Here is a 12,875-nt window from a genome sequence, read left to right on the forward strand (position 1 = left end):
TTCCCCTTCACAGAACGGCAGGGCCAACTTTCCTCTGTTTTGTTGGCTCATCCACAAAACAGCAGGCAAGTTAAAAAAACCTCCTCTTTGACCTTTTCCTCTGCTACGCCTCAAGCTGGCATTATCCCTTATGCCAGGCATATGGCTACCCACTGGACCGCTGTTTCCCCCCACCATCCTTCACTCTGACAGCCTCAGTGTGCACCGCCCGTTTGGCTCCATGAGCCTCGGGTTCAGGGGGGAAAAACACACGGTGCCTCTCACCACTTCTGCTCAGAGTGCTTTCTGCATGGCATCATGGTAGAGTGACGTGCCTCACCAGCGAACACCAACACCAGCCAGCGTCCTCAACGCACACCAACACAGCCTGTCTGTCACACGCACTGATGCAATAGAGTGTTCCAGGATGGGGGAATGGAGGGATGTGGGGGGGTGGTGGTGGTGGGGGGGGGGGGGGGTCGCTTGCCCTCTGGCGCCCCACATTATGAACAGCTGCTGTAGGGACATATGAAATCGTTTTATTTTTTCCCCTCCAAATTCCACTTGATTTTTTTTCCAAATTCTGTTTTTTTCCCATTTTAATTTTAATTTAGCGGTTATGATCGATATTTTCTCTTGTTTTTTTGGATGACTTGGCTCTCTCAGACAGCCACTTTGACATGTTTCTCAAAGTGAGAACCAAGTTGTGAGGGTCTGACGTAGGGGTCCCACGCAAGAGCGACACGCCCGCTCTCAAAACAACCCAATCGAAAACTGAATCATTTCTCTCTAGGCCTATTTTACAATTATGAAATCATTTAGGTTACTACAATTGATTTGGATAATTAAGCCTACTTTTATCAATTTCAGACAAATTATGGAAAATTCTGTTTTACAGTTGATTCCATTTTTATTACCAAATTCCATGATTTCCATCTGTTTTTTCTGTTTTTGCGGAATCGCTAACCGCTCTAAACAGCTGAGATTGGTCTTTTTTGCTATAGGCGCACATGTCATGTTTGACTTGGGCTGTGTGTGTATGTGTGTGTGTGTGTGTGTGCGTGTGTCTGTGTGTGTGTGTGTGCGTGTGTCTGTGTGTCTGTGAGCCAGTGTTTGCATGTGGTGGAAGTGGTGAAGTCACGGTGGTTCTGGACTTTCCCGGGCCCTGCTGCTGCTCAGCCCTGCATGTCCCCGGGGGAGAGCCCTGTGTTCATGGGAAAGTCTCCGACACATTCCCGGGGTCTGGCACGGTCCTGCTGCTGTGTGTGCTAACACTGGGAACACGCCACACAGTGCTGACATGCAGGGGCAACCCAGAGCCAAACACTGCTGCTGCAAACCTCCAGCAGCCTCGCACTGCCTGCCTGGAGCTGCTGAACGCTGTCGTCGACTGTCACAAACACACTTATTTGAAAAAGTGACCACACCTGGCCGACAATGGAAATTATTCATCTTCCTTTTCAGGCTCCATCTGGGCCCTTCTTGATCTAACTTCGTTCTCTCTCTTTCTTAAAAAAAAAAAAAAAAAAAAAAAAAAAAACTAACCTTGTACCACTAACCTAAACTTGTACCACTGTTCCTTCAGAAGTTGTAGTTGTCATAGACTGTGCTCCATAGTTGATTGCTCTATTGCTGACAAAAAAATTGTTATTGTAAGTCGCTTTGGATAAAAGCGTCTGCCAAATGACGTAATGTAATGTAATGTAGGGTCCTGAGCAGGGCCGGCGCCAGGATGAAATGACTTAGAGGGCGGTTATAACTGGGGAGGGGGGGCTGATTTTTTTTTTCTTTTTTATATGATATTTTTATATCGTAAAACATAGGTTATAGGGATGCACTATATGGATTTTTAGAGCCGATATGATAACCGATAAATATATTCTTCTTGGCCGATAACCGATACGATATAACCGATAATTATTATAATAAAAATAGATATATATATATATTTTTTTTGTTTTTAACCTGTATTTTATGCACACCTGGGGTTAAAAAAGGGTTAGGGTAGATGTATGGATGTAGTGAGCATAGCTCTGACCTAACCAAATCTAACTAACATTACTGTGAACGCAAAACAAAGAAAACTTCTGATATAATATGATTGTTTTAACTCATTCATCGCCAAAGACGTCTTTAACGTGTTATCAGGAATAGCCCTCCACGCCAAAGACGTGTTTGACGTGTTTTTGTTTTTATTAGTGCAGTGCGTAGTTCAAAGACTTCCCCAGCCTGTGACATGGTATCAGGTCCCTGGCCTCAAAGACAAGCCGACAACACGTGAACAAACACATACCGCAGCTGTTGTTTTGAAATTGAGCAGGAGGAAAGAACAGAAAACGGAGAAACGCTTCCTTGTGCAGAGAGGAGAAACGCCATTGAAACGCCCCTCGGCGCGCTGCACGAGCTGGTCGCCTTGCTGCAGGGCAGCGGACATGGATCAGTTGTTCGCGGTAGTCAAACCCGTGACCAACATGATCGATCCTGGTCCCTGGACCCCGTTCCTGTGTGCCAGCCCGAAAGAGACGAGACGGAGTCACAACTTTGTGAGGAGGAGAACAGCAGCCTCGCCACAGAAATTGCTTTCACACAGAGCCAAGCAGCACGGCCACTTTCCATGTGAAGGCGAGGAAGACTGGACTCCAATGCGACAGGACCCGGATGATCTCGCGGTAAGGAGTGTGTGTGTGTGTGTGTGTGTGTGTGTGTGAGAGAGACTACACTGATCTCTGCATTCTATGATCATATCGTTTACTGAGACACTAGTACACTACACTGTCTCTGTACTAAATGTGATTATATAGTTTACTGAGGATATGTTGCTTTTATTTCAGATGAGGAGCCGATTGTGAGCCCACATCTCAGAATGAGGTCAGGACGGTCAGGACGGTCATTTAGGTCTGCTAAATGACGAAATGTAATGTAATGTACACACACATTCACACTCACTCACACTGAGTAAACTGTATTGTTGAATGTAAAAAAAGCACTTCATGTATATATATATATATATATATATATTTTTTTTTTGTCATTTGTGTCATAACGAATAATATTTACATGTCTGATGTCAATACAGTTCAAAATAAAAGAATTGAGAGCGAGTTCTGCCTGAGATAGTGTCCTTTACAAAAATGCAATTTTCTGCAATTTCTCTTCTCAGAGAGACCTTTTTGGTGAAAACAGGGTGTATATAAATGGCTATAAGTAGAGTACAGAACATGCTAAAAGCTCACTTTTTTTTTCCTGGTGAACCCAGAGACGTACATCTTCATTTTGAGGTATTGCAAATCACTTTGGTGCTAATAGATAATTTACTGTAGGTCTTGAAAGATGACCAACAATTATGAAAATCTTTGGCCTGTGCTAAATATTGGCAGTCCTAAACTGGCCATGAATGAGTTAATAAAGTGTATCACTCAATTATAGTCAATACAAAAATAAAGGCTTTTATAGAACGGAAAGCCAAGCTGCTTAGGGGCCCTTTACACGAGGACAGTCTCTGGAAGGAACGACACAATAGCGTTTCCTTCACACACCTTTTCCTCGTTTACATGAGCGCTGTTGAATTTTTAAAACGCCGTAATGTACATGCCAGGTCGCTAGGTGGCATTGTGATGGTCAACGGGGCATTGCTCGTCACTCCACGGACGCTTCTGCATGACGTCATTTCGTAATCTTCTTTCTGGGTTTTAGACACGGAAGTAGATTACGGCTACCGTAGTAATTTTTAGACTTGCCAAAAAGCTGTTTTCAAGCTAAAAAAACCAAACTGTTTTAAAGTTGTAATATTCTTCGGGTGAGAACGTTACATAGATGTGACCAGTTTATCAGAATAAGCCTATTTGGAAATATTTAACGAGCAGCGACGATCGGGAGCGCTGGCTGTGCTGACACTGTCTACTGTGTAGGCTGCAGTGAGAAAACACTGATGTGCTTGCCTAACGTTAAATGCCGACCGGGTACAGCCATCGGCTCCTCGCAGCAGCAGTAACGCTATGAACATGTAACTGAAGTCGGCCGCAGTGTAGCTTATGTTGCCAAGCGTGTGTCGCGTGTGCAGGCACATCAGAGTTTCTGGGAAGACTATCGTTTCTAACCGATTACATGGAGCGCTCAGCGGGAAGCGTCACCAACAATTCCACTCTAGAGGGTGGTTTCAAAATGTGTCGTTTCCTAAGCGCGAATTCGCCGTCGCCGTCTTAACGGGAGGCACAAACGATAAAATAATTCCCCGTTTCCATAGGAAACCATCCTCGTGTAAAGTGCCCCCAGTCTGCAGATAAAACACAATGACAAAAGGCATAGTAATTTAGACTCTTATTGTCATACTGATCTGTTCAAATTTTGCATGGGTTCCAGTTCTCAGTGAGTTGTAGCCTGGGCCCAATGAATGGGGCAGGCACTATAAACCATCTGTGTTGTTTCACTTTTTACTGAAAAATGCTGCCACCAGATGAAAGAAAAGACACTATGTGATGTTGACTGACTAATGCTTTTTATGTAGCCTAATGTGCGCGACTGCGCCTTTGTTTTCATTATTGGCTGTTAGATGGCTCTGTCCAGCACTATGGTCCAGCAGCTAACGCTAACTAGCGCGGTTAGCTTAACGTTAGCGAGTGGTTTTTTGGAGTTAAATACACAATCCCTGGATGTTTCATTTCGGGTAAAGGGGTTTCCATTAGTTTCTATAAGTTTACGCCAGCTCTGTGTATTAAGTGCTTTTGCGGGGCTGTTTGATCACAAGCCACAGACTGTAAATGTCACAAGCATTTTGTCTGCCAAGCGGACGAGCCTGCAGGACGAGCTAATACTAACAAAACTCGCTAACAAAAACAACAAACATATCCGCTGCATCATTGCCAGCTTTGGTTTAACGTAATGCCAGCTTAGAGGTTTCCCCTCCTCTCGGAACCTGTGTGGGACATGGATTGCAAATTACAGTAGCTTTCTGATAATTCTGAAACTGAAAAACAGCAACACACTGGCAGCAGCCATGTTTGCGTCGCAGCTGTGATGTCACGAATGTGCGACAACAAAAGCTCCGCTTCCGAGGCAAAAAATAAAGCAGGATCATTATCGGATAATTTATCGGAAAAAGGCCATTATCGGAATAATAAATAATAACGCAAAATGGCCATATCTGGACTTTTTAACCATAATAACCTCTGAAAAGCGCAATAACAACACAAGAAAGATTACTATTCAAAATCAAATAAAACATTTATTTCACAGCAGCAGATTAAGGCATTAATAGAGCTGAGCTTTGCATAACGTGAAATGCGAGACCTGTCTGGAGCCCTCTGAACATATATGTCTATATGAAAAGTCATAGAATAAACAATTGCTGCAAAAATCGACAAAAACTAAACAAAATAATAGCCAGTCAGTGCCAGGTTAATTAAATTAAAGAAATAAAGTGATCAGATGTGTTGTCTCCATCTTTCTGCTCATGGCATGCTGTGTGCTTGGGTGCAGCTGATTTCTCTGTGTGTGTGTGTGTGTGTGTGTGTGTGTGTGTGTGTGTGTGTGTGTGTGTGTGTTTTAATCACGTCATGATCACTACAACATGCGGTGAGGTTCAAATTTAATAAATAGCTACATAACTGACACCTTGTGACAACCAAAGCACAGCAAATAGCGCTTCCCTGCCAATTCTGAAACAACAGAGCTATGTTTATAGGGGGTAACCTACATCAACTTAAACTGATCAAATTTGATGAAGACTGCAGAAACAGCAGCCGAAACATGTCAGGTACAAACATTGCCTAACTGGCCTTTATAGATGAACTATTCTATTTTATTTTATTTTATTTTATTTTATGAGGGGGCAGAAAATTGAACTGAGGGTGCAAAGCCCCCTGGTGCCCCCTCGTGGGGCCGGGCCCGGTCCTGAGTCTCTTTAGCCTTCGCGGTGGAATAGACCTCATGAACACTACTTCACATGTATGTGTTTGAGGTTTCTCACTATTAGACTGTGTGGGATCATTCAAAAGTCTCACTCTAAACCAATGGAATATGAGTCAGGGAGAGAAAGGCTATTTGATTTGGGGTGCAGAGGGATTGGTCAAAAATCGTTTGTTTTTACTTTTTGCCCTCATGCTCATCCAGGGACAAGGACTACCATTTGCGGACCTACAAATCAGTGGTGATGGCCAACAAGCTGATCGACTGGCTCATAGCACAGGTAAGCCCTAAACTTCCCCCCCGCCCCATCCTCCACATGTTATTCTGAATGGCCCTGGCTGGTGTCTGAGCATGTTGGAAACACATCTGGCCTCCGGAGGCACAGGCGAGTTGAAAGAAGGTGCGAGGAGGAGAGGAAGAAAGAGGGAAGTGGCTGTTGTCATAACAGGCGGGTCACTTCAAGTATGCAGCGACTGAGACAACAAAGCACAGCCTCTCACCAGTCGTCACCAGACTCCAGGCTCTCAGTGGCCTCTCTCCACCAGACTCCAGGCTCTCAGTGGCCTCTCTCCACCAGACTCCAGACTCTCAGCCTCTCTCCACCAGACTCCAGACTATCAGCCTCTCTCCACCAGGCTCCAGAATCTCAGCCTCTCTCCACCAGACTCCAGACTCTCAGCACCAGACTCCAGACTCTCAGTCTCTCTCCACCAGACTCCAGACTCTCAGCCTCTCTCCACCAGACTCCAGGCTCCCAGTCTCTCTCTCCACCAGACTCCAGACTCTCTCCACCAGACTCCAGACTCTCAGCCTCTCTCTCCACCAGACTCCAGACTCTCAGCCTCTCTCCACCAGACTCCAGACTCTCAGCCTCTCTCTCCACCAGACTCCAGACTCTCAGCCTCTCTCTCCACCAGACTCCAGACTCTCAGCCTCTCTCTCCACCACACTCCAGACTCTCAGCCTCTCTCCACCAGACTCCAGACTATCAGCCTCTCTCCACCAGACTCTCAGCCTCTCTCCACCAGACTCCAGACTCTCAGCCTCTCTCTCCACCAGACTCTCAGCTTCTCTCCACCAGACTCTCAGCCTCTCTCCACCAGACTCCAGACTCTCAGCCTCTCTCCACCAGACTCTCAGCCTCTCTCTCCACCAGACTCCAGACTCTCAGCCTCTCTCCACCAGACTCCAGACTCTCAGCCTCTCTCCACCAGACTCTCAGCCTCTCTCCACCAGACTCTCAGCCTCTCTCCACCAGACTCCAGACTCTCAGCCTCTCTCCACCAGACTCCAGACTCTCAGCCTCTCTCCACCAGACTCCAGACTCTCAGCCTCTCTCCACCAGACTCCAGACTCTCAGCCTCTATCCACCAGACTCCAGACTCTCAGCCTCTCTCCACCAGACTCCAGACTCTCAGCCTCTCTCCACGAGACTCTCAGCCTCTCTCCTCCAGACTCTCAGCCTCTTTCCACCAGACTCTCAGCCTCTCTCCACCAGACTCCAGACTCTCAGCCTCTCTCCACCAGACTCTCAGCCTCTCTCCACCAGACTCCAGACTCTCAGCCTCTCTCCACCAGACTCTCAGCCTCTCTCCACCAGACTCCAGACTCTCAGCCTCTCTCCACCAGACTCTCAGCCTCTCTCCACCAGACTCCAGACTCTCAGCCTCTCTCCACCAGACTCTCAGCCTCTCTCCACCAGACTCTCAGCCTCTCTCCACCAGACTCCAGGCTCTCAGCCTCTCTCCACCAGACTCCAGGCTCTCAGCCTCTCTCCACCAGACTCCAGACTCTCAGCCTCTCTCCACCAGACCCTCAGCCTCTCTCCACCAGACTCTCAGCCTCTCTCCACCAGACTCCAGGCTCTCAGCCTCTCTCCACCAGACTCCAGACTCTCAGCCTCTCTCCACCAGACTCCAGACTCTCAGCCTCTCTCCACCAGACTCCAGGCTCTCAGCCTCTCTCCACCAGACTCCAGACTCTCAGCGGAGCAAAAAGGAAATAGAAAAGCAGAATTGATCGGGCGGCTGCTGCGCTTTATTGGCTTTGACAGGAAGCTTTGAGGTTGACGGATTGATAGTCCTCCAGACTGACAACAGAGAAATGAAATGTAGATGTCGACCACAGAAGTGACGCCAGACTGTGTGTGTGTGTGTCTTCTTTGTATGCATTATTGTGGTCGCCAATTAGGCACTCTTGTATCTGACCAACTCCCAACATCTGATTGCATTACTAGTGTTTATGTCCTTTGTACTCTGTATCTATGTGGACATAAATAAATACGGTAATTTAAATGTGTGTGTGTGTGTGTGTGTGTGTGTGTGTGTGTGTGTTAAGCCTGCTTAAAATGTGTTTGACCCGGGTCAGTGGAGAGGCTCTCTGTTCTTCAGTGGAGCTTCGAGAGCTGTCACACTCTTGTGTCTAGACATCATGGTGTGTGTGTGTGTTTGTTTGTGATGGAGCGTGGAGTGACTCTGGGGGGCTTTTTTGGATGCAGGAACAAAGAAGGGGGGGTGACATTTTGACTGCTCTCTCTAAACACACAATGTCCTTTGTTGTCTTCCTTTCTCTTTCTCAATCTGTTTCTTTCTCTCTCAACTTGTTTGTACTCTGTCCTCTCTCACTATATACTCATCCTGAATTCTGTCTCTTTTCTGCTCTCTTTCTCTCCCTCTCTCCCCCTCTCTCCCTCTCCCTCCCTCCCTCCCTTGTTTTCCGGTGCAGGGGGACTGCAGGACGAGAGAGGAAGCATTGATCTTGGGGGTGGAGCTGTGTGACAATGGCTTCATGCATCACGGTACAGTACACAGCACTCTTCCCTGCTGGAGCGTTCAACAACACAAAAAGAGAGAGAAGTTCCGAGCCGGCTTTTTGTGGGAGGAGTCGTCTCCATCAGTTACTACATGAGAGTTAGATGCTCAGGGGGCAGAGTGGCATTTGGCTTCCTGCTTTAGAACACAACTGCTCTTGTTCCTTTTACATTTCCACTTATTATCCCTTTGACACGCTACAGAAATAGAGCCACCCCCCCAGTCCATTGAATGTGTGTGTGTGTGTGTGTGTGTGTGTGTGTGCGTGCGTGCGTGTGCGTGCGTGTATATGTGTGGTTGTGGCTGTGTTCGTACATACTGTCATTACATTCATGCATACTTGGGGCGCATATGACTAAGTGACCCAAGTACCACCAGGTGCAACGCATGGTTTGCTTTAGCTGTGAGAACTTGGCGGATAACACACGGATATTTCTCGGTCTTAAGTGCAAAATGGTCCGTAGCCATGGTTACAGTTTGTTTATGAGAGTCCCACTTTGTTTTTAACTGTGCTTTTCCCTCGTGCCAAAGTCCACATCATACAGTGCACAGTACAGTGTGAGTCACAACGCGTCTCCCTCTACCCCATGATGTAAGCGCGCTAAGCTAGCCACAGTTCAGCCTCACACTACAAATTAGCAGCACATCTATGGAACATAACAGCGCGGCCATCAACCTTCCTTTAACTTGCACCGCCTACAGGCTAATTTGACCATTCGTGCCAGTAAGTGATTTGGCCTGACGATGTGGCTATTAAAACGATTGGCACCATATCTGATCTGTCGGCGAATGAAGTGAGGGAATGTTCGAGGGAACTCTGTTTTTCCCCTCAGGGCTGTTTTTTCCCCCATTTAGAATCGGAGGTCTTGGTCAAGGCCTTTTGTTGCTGTGTAGACTGGCTCAATTCTAAGTGCCAGTTTTGCCATGCAAGTGGGGTCTCCCTTTCTCTCACTGTGTGTGTGTGTGTGTGTGTGTGTGCGCGCCTGGGTATGGGGGATTTGCATGATGTGTGTGTGTGTGTACATGTGCATGTGTGGCATGGCACCACACCACAACACTGTCACTTACTCTCATGTATAAACCTCTTACATCTGTCATAATAAGTTTACTTTTCATCTCTAAATGTAATGTCACTCCTGTTACTCATTAACCTCTGCTGTTCTAAGTGGACCCAGTTTCCAGAAGCATTCTCCCCATGTACAAATAAATAATTCATGCATAAGAAAGACAAGTTTTCAATTCACCCTTCAAAAAGCAGGCTTAGATGTTTGAATTAGAACAAGCTTTTTTATCATACAATTCCCCTGCCTGTCTTTCTGCCTGTCTTCTTGTCTGTCTCTTTGTTCACTCATACTGGTACTTTCCTCCTCCCTCAGTGTTGGAAAAGAGCGAGTTTAAAGATGAGCCCTTGTTGTTTCGGTTCTTTGCTGATGAGGAGATGGAGGGCTCCAACACCAAACACAAGCCCATGAAGCACGACCTGAAGATCGCTGAGAACGTCATCGGCAAGTCTCTGCTGGTCAGTGCCCCACTCTGTCCCAAGTCTCTGTTGGTCAGTGCTCCACTCTGTCCCAAGTCTCTGCTGGTCAGTGCCCCACTCTGTCCCAAGTCTCTGCTGGTCAGTGCCCCACTCTGTCCCAAGTCTCTGTTGGTCAGTGCCCCACTCTGTCCCAGGTCTCTGCTGGTCAGTGCTCCACTCTGTCCCAAGTCTCTGCTGGTCAGTGCCCCACTCTGTCCCAAGTCTCTGCTGGTCAGTGCCCCACTCTGTCCCAAGTCTCTGCTGGTCAGTGCCCCACTCTGTCCCAGGTCTCTGCTGGTCAGTGCCCCACTCTGTCCCAAGTCTCTGCTGGTCAGTGCCCCACTCTGTCCCAAGACTCTGCTGGTCAGTGCCCCACTCTGTCCCAAGTCTCTGCTGGTCAGTGCCCCACTCTGTCCCAAGTCTCTGATGTCAATGGAGAATTTGGGATGTCATTAGTGATGTCGCTCGAGCAATTGTGATGACATCATCAGTGATGTAATAAATCCTTCCGAATGGCGCACACTTGCACGATGGCGCCTGGGTGGGTGGTGTCTGTCTGTCAGTCTCCACCCTATAGGAATCGATCCTAGTATAGATTTGAACTAAACAGTCTTCAGCATCTACTTATCAGTAGATAGATGCTCATTCATACACCAACTCTCTGTCTCTCTCGCTCTCTGATTAACTGAATTACAGAGATTTAGCTCATTTGGGAAGATTGGGAAGCAGAAGATTGGATGATCTATCTACTGCATATATCTATCTACTGTATATCTCTATCTACTGTATATATATATACAGCAGTGGCGTCTGGTGAGCTTGGCAATAGGGGAGGACGCTTCAAACAAAGCAAAGCATACTATTGATTGACAATTATAATATGGTGCTACCACCCATATAAGGGTGCTTACATGCTTATAAAAGCATATGGGTTCCCATACAAGGGGCCAAGACAAACCAGCTGAGCAAGTCACCCACCGCCCCTAACCTCATCAAGGTAGGCCAGAAACGGGTCCCAAATATGTCACTCCTATACCCTAATGTAATCTCAATAGCAGCACCAGTCTCCTTCAAGGAAACAAGATCAATAGAAATCATTAGGCTACAGACCGCTTTATAGAGCCACACTGTTAGCAACATCAAACTTAATTTCAGTTTAATTCAATCACACAAATTACACCACGCACCCCCATATAGATAAGATTTTGTTATATTATTATTATTATATGAAACCCATGACCAAAATAGTCATACATTCTGTGATTGTGTTACTTATGGATGGAATTATAGTGAATATAGATTAATCCCCCCTTTTTGCTGGGGCCCCCACTTTGAAAACCACTAGCTTAGGCTACAACTGTTGCAAGAAGGTGAATTTTCACACATTTTCAATGCAGATTGAGGACAAATAAGATGGATTGTCATCTGGTGCATTTTAACGTTAGGCGCACCCAGGAGAAAGAGAGTTGAAGTGGGAATAATTTCTGGCTGAGCAATGTAATGCACCTAAAAATAAAGTAAGATATTTAGGCTACAGTTAGTCTGTCAGTAAAAGGTTTGATGGATGAACAAATCAATCAAAAACACTTCACTACGTCCAACATAGGCTACAAGTTTTGTTTCATTCCATTGCATGTTTCGTTCCGCGTTTCGTTCCATGTTTCGTTCCGCGCTGCCAAATTCAGTTAAAAAATGTGCGAGTTTAAGATCGCCAAATGGCGGGCTATTCAGCATAAAACAATATAATACGAAAAAGTAGCACTGCTTGGTGGACGCCGAATTTAGCAGAAGACCCGGATAACTCGAACTTAATTGACTTACTTGAATATCCATGCTGTCTGTAGCCGGTGCGAGTGCAGCCGATGAGGTTAAATTATCCCAGTATTTGCTTCTGAGCAAATACTGGAAGCCTCCGTGAGCCTCCGTGTACCACGCTGCCCTCTCTAAACTCGTTGAGGCGCTGCGTAATACAATGCAACGACTGTCTGGCTTGTGAGCTAACTTACTGCTTGATAATATAAAACATAGGAAAAGAGAAAGGGGAAAATATAGGTGCTAATGTCTGTAAATCTATCTATTAGCCTGTCAGGTCTTCATTTCCTCCATTTCCAATGGAGCGGATTCAACAAGATTTTCAGACTATTCAGCATTGGACAATACAGAATGTCAATCAATGTCAAGCAATCTATCCAACAACAACCAATTAGGTTTCACCTAAGCCGTTTTCCCACATGCGTACCGGAAAATTACCTGTAAGTCAATATCGGACATTTCCCGGAATTTCCCTTCACACCTGCGCGCTCGCATGTGGGAATATAGCAGCGAAATTGCCTGTATGTTGAGGGGCGGGGCGGCACTGCAGAGCGGGTGGGGAGTGACGTGTCGGCAAAACTCCGATGGTGAAATAAGTTTGCTTGTCACACAATAAATCACACTCGTTTGACTTAAGAGGGCATGTTGTATCATTCACATTCGCTAACCAGTCTTTGAACTGAAATATTTGAAGAAGTTGGGATCCCTGTCTGAGAGAAATAGCCTGGCTGGTTCTATGTTTATCCGTTCACCTGCGTCGCGTTGAAGCACTTTTTACAGACTGGCTTCGTTTGATGTGTCCGGGCTTGCCTTCGCTGTCGGCAACGTAAGCAAAATACTTCCACATTTCG

General features: G+C 46.3%; 1 protein-coding gene across 3 annotated transcripts in view; it reads left to right on the plus strand.

Moving 5' to 3' along the window:
• prex2 (phosphatidylinositol-3,4,5-trisphosphate-dependent Rac exchange factor 2) overlaps positions 1–12,875 on the plus strand; it is a gene marked incomplete at its 5' end in the record, with an annotated part of 261,316 nt that overhangs the window by 97,634 nt on the left and 150,807 nt on the right. For all 3 annotated transcript variants that reach the window (XM_083655690.1, XM_083655691.1, XM_083655692.1), the window contains 3 exons: positions 6,088–6,163; positions 8,608–8,680; positions 10,070–10,212. In XM_083655690.1, coding sequence (XP_083511816.1) covers positions 6,088–6,163; positions 8,608–8,680; positions 10,070–10,212 — 292 coding nt within the window. The remainder of the gene's footprint in view (positions 1–6,087; positions 6,164–8,607; positions 8,681–10,069; positions 10,213–12,875) is intronic.

The sequence above is a fragment of the Poromitra crassiceps genome, assembly GCF_964638095.1.
Source record: "Poromitra crassiceps genome assembly, chromosome: 2".
In the NCBI taxonomy this organism is placed as follows: domain Eukaryota; kingdom Metazoa; phylum Chordata; class Actinopteri; order Beryciformes; family Melamphaidae; genus Poromitra; species Poromitra crassiceps.